The sequence below is a fragment of the Archocentrus centrarchus genome, chromosome 3, assembly GCF_007364275.1.
Source record: "Archocentrus centrarchus isolate MPI-CPG fArcCen1 chromosome 3, fArcCen1, whole genome shotgun sequence".
NCBI classification, from domain to species: Eukaryota; Metazoa; Chordata; class Actinopteri; order Cichliformes; family Cichlidae; genus Archocentrus; species Archocentrus centrarchus.
The window spans coordinates 967,852-982,505 of NC_044348.1; the positions used below are offsets into that span (position 1 = coordinate 967,852).

The following is a 14,654-nucleotide window of genomic DNA, read 5'->3' on the forward strand; positions in this document are numbered from 1 at the left end:
TAACCCTTGGGCTTCAAACACGGCTCCGACTGAGCCGGACCCTTGGGCTGAACGGGGCCTACAAGGTGAGGCTCCGCATGTGCAGGCTGGGTCTGCGGTGTAGGGCACACAGCTACTTTACTGAGCAGCTGGGGCTGCTTGGGGGATGAACCAGGTGCATGTGATGGTGGGTGCGTGGAAGCTGACACTGGGGAGGGCGAGGGAGCTGACACTATGGAGGGCGAGGGAGCTGACACTATGGAGGGCGAGGGAGCTGACTCTATGGAGGGCGAGGGAGCTGACACTATGGAGGGCGAGGGAGCTGACACTATGGAGGGCGAGGGAGCTGACACTATGGAGGGCGAGGGAGCTGACACTATGGAGGGCGAGGGAGCTGACACTATGGAGGGCGCTAGGAGTGTGGAAGCTGAGGATGGGGAAGCTGACACTGGGGAAGCTGACTGCGGGAAAGGTGAGGGGACCGACGCTAACTGCGGGGAAACTGGAGGCGGGGGAGCAGGAACAGAGGAGACTGGGACTGAGGCTGCAGGGGGAACCACAACTAAAGGAGCTGAGGGACCAGAGGAGGGAACAAAAGGGACCAAAACTGAAGGGACTGAAGCTAAGGGAACTAGCACTAGAGGCCGCGTGGAAGCAGGCCGGGAGACGACTGGCTGCGTGGAAGCAGGCCGGGAGACGACTGGCTGCGTGGAAGCAGGCCGGGAGACGACTGGCTGCGTGGAAGCAGGCCGGGAGACGACTGGCTGCGTGGAAGCAGGCCGGGCGCTAGGGAGAGCCGGCTGCGTGGAAGCAGGCCGGGCGCTAGGGAGAGCCGGCTGCGTGGAAGCAGGCCGGGCGCTAGGGAGAGCCGGCTGCGTGGAAGCAGGCCGGGCGCTAGGGAGAGCTGAAGGGACTACGGGGACCTGAGGGACTGAGGGACCAGAAGTGGAAGTAGAGTAAGGGACTACGGGGACCTGAGGGACTGAGGGACCAGAAGTGGAAGTAGAGTAAGGGACTACGGGGACCTGAGGGACTGAGGGACCAGAAGTGGAAGTAGAGTAAGGGACTACGGGGACCTGAGGGACTGAGGGACCAGAAGTGGAAGTAGAGTAAGGGACTACGGGGACCTGAGGGACTGAGGGACCAGAAGTGGAAGTAGAGTGAGGGACTACGGGGACCTGAGGGACTACGGGGACCTGAGGGACTACGGGGACAGAGGGCACGGAGGAAACCGAGGAGACTGCGACTAGAACTGAAGATGAAACTAAACTGACTGGAGAGACCAAGGGATTTAAGGGAAGTGACGCCACTGAAGGGGGCAAAGCTGAGGCAGGGTGAACTAGAGCGGCTGGAGCTGCTGCTGACTGAGGGCGAGCAGGCTGAGAGCTAGGGAGAGCTGACTGCGTGGAAACTGACTGAGAGCTAGGGAAAGCTGAGGCTGAGGGAGCTGAAGCGGGGAGAGCTGCAGAGGCTGACTGAGACTGAGCGGAGGCCGGAACTACAGCTGACTGAGACTGGGAGGTGGCCGGAGCTACAGCTGACTGAGACGGGAGTAACTGGGGAGGAGCTGGAGCTACAGCCGAATGAGACGGGAGTAACTGGGGAGGAGCTGCTGCAGGCGGCGTGGGTTGCTGAGGCTGAACAGGGGCTGGAGCTATGGGGGCTAGAGCTGCTGTAGTCTGAAATGCAGGCGGCGTGGGTGACTGTGGCTTAGATGCTCCCACCCGTGGAACAGAAACGGGTGCGGGTGCAGGTTCTTCTGTGGCTGCCCCCACCCGTGGAACAGAAATGGGTACCACCGAGTGGATCATACTTTCGACCAAGCCCCTCTTCGAACCTGGCAAAGCGTCCAAAAGCCAGGGAAAACTGGACTCCAATCTGTGCGCACTGTGGGCCATGGCGTCTCGATACCCCTGACTGGGGCATTTAAGCCATTGCTCACAGAGGTCCATCATAGAGCTACAGATTTCCTTTCCCAATTCTGGTGAGGGAGGAACAGCTTCAGAAACCACAGGTCTTGAATGGGCAGGCATGGCAAGAGTATCTATGGAACAATTTGTCTTCTTTATGATTTGTGAAATGTCAGTAACTGAGTTCATGATCAAACTGTCTATGGCTGACACAGGAGTTGTATCATAGTTCGCTGACTGAGTTTTACTCCGGCGCCGAGAGCTCCGCTTCCGCGCCCCCGCTGTAGGATGAGAGAGGGGAGCGGCGCTAGGAAACGAAGCAGGAGATGGTGGGCCTGGCATCACGGAGAAGCCGCCTAGCCTTATCCCCGGAGGCATGGGCGGAGGCGGGGAGACTGCCGGCGAGCGCGGCTGCAGTTTCAGAGGTGGGGAGAGTGGCGAGTACTGAAGCTGAGGTCTCTTTCCCCAGCCGGGTCCTCCTCGGGCGAGACTAGTGCCCAGAAAGCGTGACTCGTCCTCCGGAGCACACCACCTCTCTATTTCCTGCAGGAAAACCCGTACGGCTCGCTGCCGTCCCCGCTGGCTTGAGTCCGCGAGGTCCGTATTTTGGTCGCGTCGTTCTGTCATGGCGTGTGTGTGGCAGGCAGAATTGGACCCCAGGATGCAGACTCAAAAACAGGATTTATTGGGAAAATAACAGAAACCAGAACACAGCTAGGCAGGGGCTGGACAGATGCCAAAACTAAACTAAAGGAACTACAGAGAAGGAACAGACACAACGAGGGAACACTGAAGACGACGCGACAAGAAACAGATGAACACTGAGGGCTTAAATACACAGCAGGTAATCAGGGCAAGAGGAAACAGCAGGGAGCAACAGGTGAAGCAAATGAAACTAATAACAGGGGTTAGCAAAACTAGACACAAAGCACAGGGAACACAAGACTGTCAAAATAATACAGGAAGTGACTAACCAAGGTGCACGCAGACTACATACGGGGAACTGGCACACAGACACGGGGCAGAGACGCAGACAAGTCACAACACTAGGAATAACAACATGAAAACACAGGAGGTCAGGGACAAGACATCATGACAAGAACATGGAGCAGGGGAGACAGGGACGAGGGGAACAAACGTATCAAAACAACTGAAAAACAACAAAACTCAGGGAAGACAGAACTAAACACAAAATGCTGGGCAGACGGCCCAGGACCATGACACAATCCGGACAGACATGGGTACAATAAAATTTACACAGCTATGCCACAAAAACCAAAAAGCCTTTTGTTGCTTGTTAACCGAGCTTGTAAGTAACATAAATGCATCATCAACATCTTCATCTTAATGTCAACAGACAATTAAAAAAAAAAACAATTTCATAAATAAATGGGACACTTTCACTCCATTTCTCCATCGATCCAAAAGGTTCCTTGTTTTCATTCCAGCTGCTTTTGTCTGAAAATCTTCACTGTCTTTTGTCTCTTGAAGATTACTCATCTACAGTACTGAGATATAATCTTCTTTTCATGTATTGCTTGCTTACCAAAGGTTGATAAAGAAACGTCACTGTACTGAACTTAGGTCAAAATTGCTATTGTGGAAAATGGATTCAGACTGATATATAAAGGTATTCCACAGCTAATGAAAGTCACAGGATTTTAAAATGATTATTTATTTACTTAATTCATTTATTTATCACACATTTCTCCATTACTTCCTGGAAAATTGTTGTTGCTTCAACGTTTTGACATGACCAAAAACCAAGATGTCACTGATTCATAACTAACCTTAACAACATTGGTGAAACCTCAGCCACACCCTGTGAGCTGCTTATAAAGATGGAGCAGCTGAACACCTGCTGCAGCCAAACGTCTGGTACAACAGCTAAGCTGTTTGTCTTATTCTCTTATTTGCCTTAATATTTGAGCATTTAAATTATACAGCACACTTTTGATAATCTTTTTTTATCACAGCTTTTATAACTAAACACTGTTCAGATTGACTGTTTTAAGTCTGTAGATTAACTGCAGGACCAACAAAATGATTCCAGTCTTCAACTTCCTCCTCTTCCTCTCAATGACAGCCGTTTCTCTGGTAAGTTTGACTCTTTCAACAAAATCATTATCATGTTAAACGCTGCCTGCTGTTCTGTGAAAGCCAAGCAATTCTCATAATGTCATTCTAACATGGTGGTACCAACACATTTCCAGATAGTTTTTAATCTAACAGCATTGTGAGCTTTTAAGATGCAGTGATGAGCATTTTAACCATTTTCAGACAATATATTTTACTTAATAAAATCTATCAATGTGATTTCAAATGTGATTAAAAGTAAGTAAAAATGTTTTCAATTTTTGTATTGCAGAGGGCTGCTGTCATTAAAGATCCAAATGGTGAGTTGAATGAGAAAAGATTTCCCAGATGCTGAAGTGAAATCTTTTTTTTTTTTTTGTAATCTGAGAGATGACATGATCACAGTTAAACTGTTCCTGTCCTCTTGTTCCATCAGATGAGTCTTTGGGTGCCGTAGAAATTATTAAAAAAGTCAACACTGGCTCATGTAAGTGAACTTTTATATAATACAACTCTTGTGGCTGAAATATAAATACTAGATTATAATAAAAAATTCCAGAGTTGAACCAAGTGACTTGTTAACAACAACAGCTGACATGATAATCAAAGTTACAGTTGCTGTCCTCTTGTTCCCTCAGACAGGTCTATGGATCCCCCAGAAGCCATTGAAAAAGTCAATGCTCACTCTTGTAAGTGAACTTTTACATAATACAACTCTTCCGGGTAAAATATAAATACTGAATGATAATAAAAAAATTCCAGAGATGAACCAACTGACTGGTTGACAGAAGATAAACTGCCAACAGTCAGAATGATGAATTAATCACTTTCTCATTTCTGGGCTCTGATAGTTAAATGTATTCTTTGTGCTTTCATCCATTAAATATTGTGAATATGTATCTAAAGAAATCAGATTAAGCTCTGCATAAACATCTGTGGTTCAATTTTTGTTTTTTAAAAACATTTTATGAAACATTCAAATATTTACAAGAAAATGAGAATGTCAACTGATAAAGAAAACACTCCCCACAAACTGGTTTTAATGTCAATCAAACCAGTAATACTCTCATTTACATTCTGGGTTTGAATATTCATCCACTCTCTGTTTGTTGTGTTGCAGCAAAAAACCTGGTTCATGGTGACATTGTTCCTGCTACAACCAGGAATGCCGATCCGTGCACAGCCATTGGCTGCAAGTGGCCTAAAACTGGACCCTATGTCTACATACCTGTCTCCATATCCTCTGTATACTGTAAGCAGTGCAAACTTTACCCTTTAAACTGTGACTTCAATGCTTTCCCTCTTGGAAACACCTAATAGAGTTGTTGTCAGATGTTGTCTTTATGAGAGAACCGAGTTTAAAAAAATCTGACTGGAAACATGAGTTCAGGTTCTGAAAGGAGAAATATGAACTTTTTTTTAGAAATTTGAATTTAAAAGTCACTGTTAAACATTATTCTTTTAATCAAGTTTTAGGTTTTGGGCATGTCCCATGATGGAAACAGAGATAGATTGGATTTTTATACTCTCACAGGACTTGACACTACAAAGTACATTCAGACATCCATGCAGCACTTTGTTACCTTTGACCTTTAAGCACTTGATCTCTCTCACATCAACACCACAGCTAGTTTAGACTCCCCAGTTAACCTTTTTGCTGATCCTGTCAGTCTGATTGGACTGCAGAAATCATCATTTATTAGTAATGCTGTCTATGTTGCTGAGATGAAACAGCTGATAGGTCTGTGCAGCACTCTTTTTGTAATGTTGGGTATCTCATAAAACATGAGTAAGAGATTCAGATTTTAACTTTATTTTACACATAAATGTCACAACCTGGCTGGTAAGGCCATGGCAAAAAGGGTGAACACACCATTTTCCAGTTTAAAATGATTTATCAAACAAACTTAAGCAACTGAATTAGAGAGAGGTGAGGTATGGAAAGCAGTAGGCTCAGTGGTGCAGGGTGTGCATGTGTGTCGAAATGTTTGTACTGTAAGTGTTCCAAATGCAGCATTTAACAAAACCTAAAGGAAAACAAATGTGACACAGGGCATGTTAGAAAACGGACTGATGCACAGCAGCCAGAAAGAAGTACCTGCCTCAAATTTATAGTCTGGGAACACAGGGCCCATTTTGGGATTGACAATTTATGGTCTACCCACCAAAGACCTATACACCTGAAGATTGGAAATAGGGGCAGGGGTCGTCACATAAAGTATAACTAAAAATAAAAGTGATTTGCAAATTTCACAACCCTGGAATAACATGAGCAATACTGAGGTCTGTGTTTACCAGCTGAGATAAGAAGCAAGTTTCAACAACTTGAAATGTTACTGTGGTTCAAAGAAGCTCCTCAGCAGACTCATATTTGTTCCTGCAGCCACCCAAGAGCGCAACATCATCATCAATGCCTTGGTGACCTTCCATGAGTCCACCTGTATTCGCTTCATCTGGAGGACAAACCAAGTCAATTCCATCAACTTCTTCTCTGGAGATGGGTGAGAATACACTCACTGTTCTGATACTGTATGACAGGACACGACTGACACACCCTCACACTCGAAACTCTTTAGGAATCCGAATCTAAAAATATTTTGTTGCACATATTCTATATGTATATTCAAAACAGGTTTTTCATGAACCATTCTGCATTCACATTCTACAATAAAATGTCCAGGGTTATTATATGCCACAGCACATTAATGAAATTAATATTGTTGCATCAGTGGATAAATTGCATTTTAATGAACTTAATTAACGTAATATTTCACATACTGTTTTGTCCACTGGTTTCAGAACTGGATCTACTCGATCTGCTTGATTTTATTATTTTTTTTAAAAATAATGTTACTCTGTGTGTCAGGTGTTATTCATATGTGGGCCGTCAGAGCCAAGCGCAGCTAATCTCCCTACAAAGAAATGGTTGCTTGTACCAGGCGACAGTGCAGCATGAGGTTCTTCATGCTCTGGGCTTCCACCACGAGCAGGTCCGCTCTGACAGAGACCAGTATGTGAGGATCCTCACCCAGAACATCTTGCCAGGTCAGCTCAACTACACAAAGCTTTGGTAACACTTTACATTAAGACACACAAAAGCTCAGTTATCCAGGAACAAGAGAGGAATGGATCAGAAACAACCTGATGGCTAACAAGTCATGCATCATCACTCTCTTAAAAACTTTTCATAATACCAGCAATACCAGCATCTGTGAAAATTTAGTCAATAATTAGATAATTATATAATTTTACACCAAACAAGTTACTTCAAACTATCTATGACTGTTTTGCTCCAAGTCACAAAATATCATTCTAAGTTGTTGCTCAGTTGTTTGGGTTTTTTCACTATTATTTGCTGCTTATGTGTCCAATCAAAAAAAACAAAACAAGAGCAGATCTGATATGACAGGATATATGGTACATTGATTTAACAGAATGTTTAATTTCATGATGTTTTCTGCCACATGAGAGGAATAACTTAAAATGTAATAATGAGAGTTTGACTCTGGATCTGTGTGGAAACATCATGCAGTTGATTTTCTCTCACTTGTCACATTAGAATTCAATTCTACCTCCAACATAACAGTAGATTTCTCATTTGTGTTGATGGTAATCTTAGTTAACAGGAAAGCGAGCCTTCAACTGTTCAGTGTTATTCCAGTATTGGCTGAATCATCTGGTGGTTTTGGTTTTTGCTTTTCTTCCTCTCTCCTTTCAGGGTCCAGGATGGGGTACACTCCTTTTTTACAGCAATGTAATTTTAAAACTAATGCTCAATCTGTGTAATCCCAGGCTCAGCAGATAAAACACTTCAGTCCAAGTCAGCATTGCAACCAATGATTATAGCAGTAGAGATTAGCCAGCATCTTGATGTATATAGTTCACACGGTTTCCAAGTCTTGATGTCTTGTATGTAGAAATTAATTTATGTCAAATTCATTTTTTTTTTAGAATAAATGTTATTGCATCTGATTTCCTTTTGAACAAATATTTGTTAAAAAAGATGTAGAAATAATGAAGGATGCTTCATATTATTTGATGGGAAACAAGAACAGTAATGTTAAAGTAATCCTGACGTAACAAGACATCACTAAATAACTACTAAGGATGATGCTTCGCTGGTTGGCAGATTACAAAAAGAGTAACAAATGTTGAAATGACCAATTATATACTATTAGGTAGTATTTTGTGTATATAAATCTTCATGATACACAAGCATTTATCCACATACACATACATGTAAAAACAACTGCGAAGTATTCACGGCACTTACATTTTACTAAATATCAGTTACATTGCAATATTCTATTTTTAACCTTTCCCCTTATTTTCTCTCACAGAATGTAAATGTTACACAATCTTACTTAAAATACACAAACAAATAATACCAGACAATGGCCAAATTGCCATTTTCATACAATAGAAAATTGAACATCAGAGCAGCCACAATATTAAAACATTAAAAAATTTTTAAATATTTTGTCTGTTGGAAATTTGTGTACAGGGCAAGAACACAACTTTGTGAAAGTGCAAACCAACAATCTGCAGACTCGCTATGACTTCAACTCTGTCATGCACTATCCCAGGTGAGAACAGATAAGTGAGATTGGCGCATTAACTTGACCTGTAAGTCATTATATTACCTTACAAGTCTTACATTTTCTACTAGAAAATGTGACCATGCAGTACGTAAAAAAGAATATTTCCTATTCTTGATATAAGCATGAATGTGGCACAGGTAAAGTATCTGCTGTTGTTGGTTCTTTTAGAACTGCGTTCTCCCGTAATGGGCAGCCAACAATTGTTGCCAAGTCCAATCCTAATCTGGATTTCGGACGTGCTACTCAGATGAGTGCCAACGACATTGCCGTATAAACAGGCTTTATGGATGCTGTGAGTAAAAACAAAAACTATATTATCATTTTGTAAGAAGCAAATGTTTCACAGTACTCACTGCATTTGATGCTTTTCTTCTAAACCAGAACTCTGGCAAGAAACTTCAACTCTGCACCCAGATACTTCAACTCTCAATACATCAAGTTTAAGGCAAATGCAGCAAAATGTGAAGAAACAGAAAACCTGCTGCAAATATTGGCATTTGTCACATATAGAGAAATGAGTTTCTGGGTCTTTTTTTCAGAGAGGCTAGACTGCAGGGCCATATGCTAGAGGGTGATGGTTTTACATCTCTTTCTGTTGATGTTTCTCTTTCTTTAATCAATTATAACTAACTGATTTCTTTATCTATGTAATTGGATGATAATTAAGTTTTGAATTGTAAATGTTGATAGACAGAGCACCAACCCCCGCCAACACCACCCTCTTCCATTTGTGATTGCTGTTTTACTCTGTGCATGACCAGCAGTTTCTTCTGTATTAAAAAAATATGTGCACATAAAGACAACTTTCAGTGATAGAATAAGAATTTGAATCTTTTTTTCTGAAGTAAAATTTGCAGTATAGGGTAGCAAACAGTCCTGAGGCATATTAACACTTCAGAGATTAATCTGTTGAAATCAAGTAGAAACTAAGTCAAACTAATAATAAAATAAATTGGTATTGGGGGGGTCCAGTTTTCATGAGTTTTTTTTTCTTGGTTTCTGAACTTTTGGGACTTCTTTATTTTCTTTTGTTGTGTTTCTATTTCTGTAATGAAGTTGCATCAAATAAATATTTACAGCAAAAAGGGACAGTGTTGTTCCATTATTTTACAGGAATAAATGTTACCATACAGAGTATTAGTGTGTTTTTTAGAAGTCTAAAGTATTTGTTATGTAGCTCCATGATTGTTAAAGCTTTATCACTGTAATTGTCCTGGATTTAAAATCCTGATTAAATAAAATTATGTAAGCATTATCAAGAACAAGTAATTTTTAAATTAATACTTGTGCATCAAGGTTTACGCAGCATTTTAATACTGTAGCTGGTCAGTCAAACAGGTTTTTATTGGTGGTTCCAAAAGGCCACGTGAATCTGAAAATTTAGGTCAACAAGTTTTTTGGTCAACAAGTTTTTTGGTCAGGTTTACCCACCTTTTTCTTTAATACCTGCAGAAATTCTTGAAAACCCTTTCTCGTTGGTCAACTACAGTTGATAATGAAATAATGAACCCAAACAAAGGCTTCTTTGGGCTCATTATCCATATAAGCCAGAGAGTAGAACATGTCTCTCAAGGCCTCTCCAGACCCCAGACCTGAACATTACTGAAGCAGTGTGGGATCATCTGACAGAAAGACTCAAAAACAAAGCCAACATCCAAAGAAAAGCTCTGAATGTTCAAGAAGCCTAGAGAACTATTCCTGAAGACTACTTAAAGAAATGACAGGAAAGCTGCCTAAGAGAGTTCAGCCTGTTGTTGAAGAATAAAGGTGGTCATACCAAATATTGACTTTTCATCTCTGTTTTAATGATGTAACCATGCAAATGAAAATGCATACCTGATCCATCAAGTGGAAATTACTTTTTTAACCCTCTGGGGTCAAGGTATTGGAGGAAGGCTCTAAATTTACACCTGAGCATTGAGATGTGACAAAAGCTTCACTGTAAAATGACCACTAAGGCTCTGTTGTCATGAGAACAATAAAAAATTTTCAGTTTTGGAAAGTAGGTGTTGTAGGTGGCAATGTTTTAAAAATTATCACCATTCCCATGGAACTGCAAAAGACGAAAGCACTGTAGTTTCCATGCCAGGCCACAAGTTTGCAGTATCTGGGGCAGGTAAGAAATGCATCTTGTCATGATCCTCGGCCAGTGGCCCAGTGTTTTGAGTTTTTGTGAAGTTCTGTTTTGTTCTATTTCTATTTCTAGTTTTGGTTATAGTTTAGTATTAGGATTGGAGTTTGCCTTTTTTTTAGTTTTCCATGTTAATCCTGGTCTTCCCTGTGTTCCTGTGTGTATTGTCTGTGTCTTGGCCCTTTTGTGTTTGGTTTGACATCCCAGCGTTCCCTGTGTGTTGTATGTAGTTTTCTGTTTTGGTCTGGGTTAGATTCCCTCTATTAAGTTTACATGTGTGTCTTGATCAGTCACTTCCTGTTTTATTTTGACGATCTTGTGTTCCTTGTGCTTTGTGTTTAGGTTTACTTCCCCTTGTCTCGTTAGTGTATTTCGTTCACCCATGTTGTCACCTGTTTCCTTTTCCCTCGTTATCCCTTTGTATATTTAAGGTCTCTGTGTTGTTTAGTTCCTTGTTGCGTCGTCAGTTAATCGTTGGTTTTTCCCTGCTGTGTGGTTTATGCCACGTTGATGTTTATGCTACGTTCATGTTTATGCCACGTTCTTGTCTTTTGGATTAAAGCTTTATTGTTACCTCCTCATCTGAGTCCTGCATTGGGTCCTTTACCACGCTTGCCACAGCCCAAAACCTGACAGTACAACGCGACCAGGAAATGGATCCCACGGACTATGATCGACAGGAGCGCAAAGAGGTAATGGATTATTACCTGTGTGAAAAAGCGAGGTGGAAGCCCTGGCTCACCCCTGAATGCCAGTCAAGTTTGTTGGCACTCGCTTGGCCCTGGGTGGGCTGGCTAGTTGGCAAAAGGCCCAGCAACGTCATGCTCCACCACAGCCTTGAGTCCAAGCCTCACCACAGCAGCTGATCACTCCGCCAGCTGCAACCCTCCGCCTGTTCCGACGGCAATCACAGTAGGCGGCTATTTCTCTTCGCCTCCTCTGCGAATTATGCCGTCCGTCACCTTGCTTCAGCCTTTGCCAGATTCCAGGAGAAGGACCAGGGAATCGGCAGCATTCGCCTGCCGCACCTGTAAGCACTGCACAGCACCAGCTTGGTTTCACTGCGCGGTCTGTGCAGCCTCAGGACAATTCTGCTCACTCGCCCGTGTGTGGCAGCACCGGGTCTTTCGTGAGTAACTCTCTGACTTTGCCTGTTACTTCAGCAATTAAGCTAACTGCCGCTGTGCCTAATAAAGTGGCCACTGGGGAAAGTGAGTTTCTTAAGCAAACACAAAACCCTGCGTTCACTTTCCCCGCCACAATGCCAGCTAAAGATAAAGACTTTTCGTCTCCCCCTAAGGACTGATGCTGTGGACAATAAAGTGAAGCGGGACATTTTTGATTATTTAATGGACTTATATAAACAATGGCTTACACTACCCAGTGAGGGGAGTAAGACAGCCATTGTGCACAGTGTGACCAGGCTGATTCGAACTTTTCCCCTGGCTCTTGGACTCGTTGCCTCTTTTAATTAAGGACTTGGTGAGGGATATTATGAAGTTGGATGCACCCGTTCCTGTTCCTGCAGCCCTCACCATCAGCCGCCTGCAGCAGCCCCAAGTCAGCAACCAGAGCAACCAGCTTCAGAGCCTCCGTAACACCCTTTACAAGGTAAAGTTTATTAGCAAGGAGCTACATTTTATTTATAAAGCGCATTTCATTCTAGTTAATAATGTAATGTGCTGCATAAAGCTACCACAGAGGTTACAGCCACATAAAAGATAATAGGGTGAATGGGGGAAAAAAATCAATACAGCATGGTATTACAATATTTGGGTGGTGATATCATATCAATACAGGGACACCAAATATCAATATTTTATTAAATAAAATACTCTGGGAATACTGTGAACACCCCTGTCTGAGATAAAGGTAGCCAAGCAAACTTATCCACAGTATTTCTGACTTTGTGCCATTACCCATAATTCTTAGGCAGAAGCCGGTGTTCTACTTCCGTTTGTGCTGTTGTTTACGGCTGCGGACTTACACACTTGCCGTTCATTTAAACATTTTGACACTGCAGTTTCTTTTACCTGGCCTAAATGGTACCACATCGGTGGTGGATACATTGCAAGGATGTTTTAAAAAGCAGCGAGGTAACAGTGCCTCACCTGTCACTTCTCACTGACGGGTAGATGAAACGAAACTATGGCCTGAAGTCAGCTACATCGACATTATCAATTACCTTGTTTTTTCCAAAGGTGTTGATGGCGAGAAATCACGTAATTATAAGAGCACCAGATTACCTTCAAAGCAATAAAATTGATAAAGTAATGCTGAACAAACAAGGCAACGTTGTTTTCCTTAAAGCAGCTGTAGATCCGAGCCAGAGCATCGGCCAAGCTAAGCACTTAGCATGGGTCATGCTAAGGGAAAGTGGAGGTGGAGACAGTCAGCTGTTCCTGTATCGCTGATTAGGGAAATCATGTAGTGATGCTGCAGCTATTCTGTGGAAGGTACATCACTGATCTGGATATCAGAGTGTTCAGATCACTGAAACAGAAACACTGGACTGGCCAAAGGCTGTGATCGGGGAGACACGCAGCTGTCATCTCACTAACTGCTATGTGTTTACATGTGGAAGGCACGCATTGTTAAAGCTTTGTGTAGGCTGTATGCCGTAGTGTCACACTACAAATAAAATGTAAAAAAAACAAGAGGCTGTACATTAAAGGAAAATTTAAAAACATAAGGAAAAAATACAGCAATAGGATGTGCAACTGGGTAGTATAATTTTGAGAAAAAGAACAAATTTACAGAATAAAATAAATTGAAAAATGTACAGACTGATGTAGTGACAACCGACAACAGCACAAGTTGAATCCGAGCTCATGTTTCAACTAATAAAGCCGCCTGTTACAGCACAAAGTAACCGAATTTTGTCATTAACTCTGGCTCTGACTGGTAAACCGGAAGTATAAAACCGTACAGCGGAAGTAGCAGTCTGTCATGGCAGCCTACGTGTGCTCTTCCAGAAACCCGTGGATATTAAATCAGCTCAACCAAAAAAAAAACATTCAACACTACAACAGTTGTGAAAACTACTTCCTGATTCAGAGCAGGCTAATGGCTCAGTCTCAGGAGTAAAAATTGGACAGCAACCTCTGCAGCTACAATTCTGTGAATGATTGCAACCTGTGGTCACTAAATAGTCCTGAAATTGAGTATTAGTGATCAGTTTGCATAATAATCCACTTATGAAATAATGAGTGCTTGGGGGAGACTGAGATTATTTTTTTTTATATTTTAATGGAATAACTAATGTAGTCATTTTATAGTTATAACAGAAAAAATTTGCATTCAGAACTGGCTTAAGATTTCTATGCATTTATTTGAATTTGTCATGCGAAGGGCACTAAATAAATTTTGATCTCTCAGGCGTATCTGGAGGCTTTCTACAAGTTCTGCTCCAACTTGGGAGGAACGACCGCTGACACCATGTGTCCTATTCTGGAGGTGAGTCTTCAGTCTCATTTAGATGATTTTTGATACGTCTCTATCTTCTAGGATTGTTCATCGTAGTAGCAAAGTGCAGGAGTCAAGTGGGTCTTGACAGTGAGCAGGCGTTCCCATGAAGACGCTGAAGTGTCTTTAGCGCGACTCATCCCTCTTCTTCCCCTCTGTATTGCTGCAGTTTGAAGCTGACAGGAGAGCCTTCATCATCACCATTAACTCATTTGGCACAGAGCTGTCCAAGGAGGACCGTGCCAAACTCTTTCCCCACTGAACGAAATGTGCACTAAGAATTATGAGGATGTGGTGTTTAGCACCCGTGAGTGGAACCAACTGAAGGAACTGAGTGCAGTTCTTGCTCCATTTTCTGAGGCAACAGACCTGACAGAAGGAGAGAAATCAGTTAATTCAATTCAATTCAATTTTATTTATATAGCGCCAAATCACAACAAACTGTCACCTCAAGGCGCTTTGTATTGTGGGTAAGACCCTACAATAATACAG

The 14,654-nt window shown here is 42.5% G+C and overlaps 1 protein-coding gene and 1 long non-coding RNA gene across 2 annotated transcripts; both read left to right on the top strand.

Moving 5' to 3' along the window:
* Nucleotides 1-3,931: 3,931 nt before the first annotated feature.
* On the top strand, nt 3,932-8,840 carry LOC115778081 (high choriolytic enzyme 2-like). The gene is made up of 9 exons (XM_030726098.1): nt 3,932-3,986; nt 4,258-4,285; nt 4,402-4,452; nt 4,604-4,654; nt 5,086-5,217; nt 6,349-6,466; nt 6,832-7,010; nt 8,470-8,551; nt 8,735-8,840. The coding sequence occupies exons 1-9, from the start codon at nt 3,933-3,935 to the stop codon at nt 8,838-8,840; spliced, it is 801 nt and encodes a 266-aa protein (XP_030581958.1). The 5' UTR covers nt 3,932.
* Nucleotides 8,841-12,293: 3,453 nt separating this feature from the next.
* Nucleotides 12,294-14,424, top strand: LOC115800884 (uncharacterized). Its single transcript, XR_004021698.1, has 3 exons — nt 12,294-12,308; nt 14,076-14,153; nt 14,332-14,424. It is a non-coding gene; the product is annotated as an uncharacterized LOC115800884 (long non-coding RNA).
* The last annotated feature ends 230 nt before the right edge of the window (nt 14,425-14,654 follow it).

Coding starts and splice junctions, on each gene's coding strand:
- LOC115778081 (XM_030726098.1), top strand. CDS start 3,933: ATGATTCCAGTCTTCAACTTCCTCCTCTTCCTCTCAATGACAGCCGTT. Junction 3,987..4,257: donor CAATGACAGCCGTTTCTCTG/GTAAGTTTGACT, acceptor TTTGTATTGCAG/AGGGCTGCTGTCATTAAAGA. Junction 5,218..6,348: donor CTCCATATCCTCTGTATACT/GTAAGCAGTGCA, acceptor TTGTTCCTGCAG/CCACCCAAGAGCGCAACATC.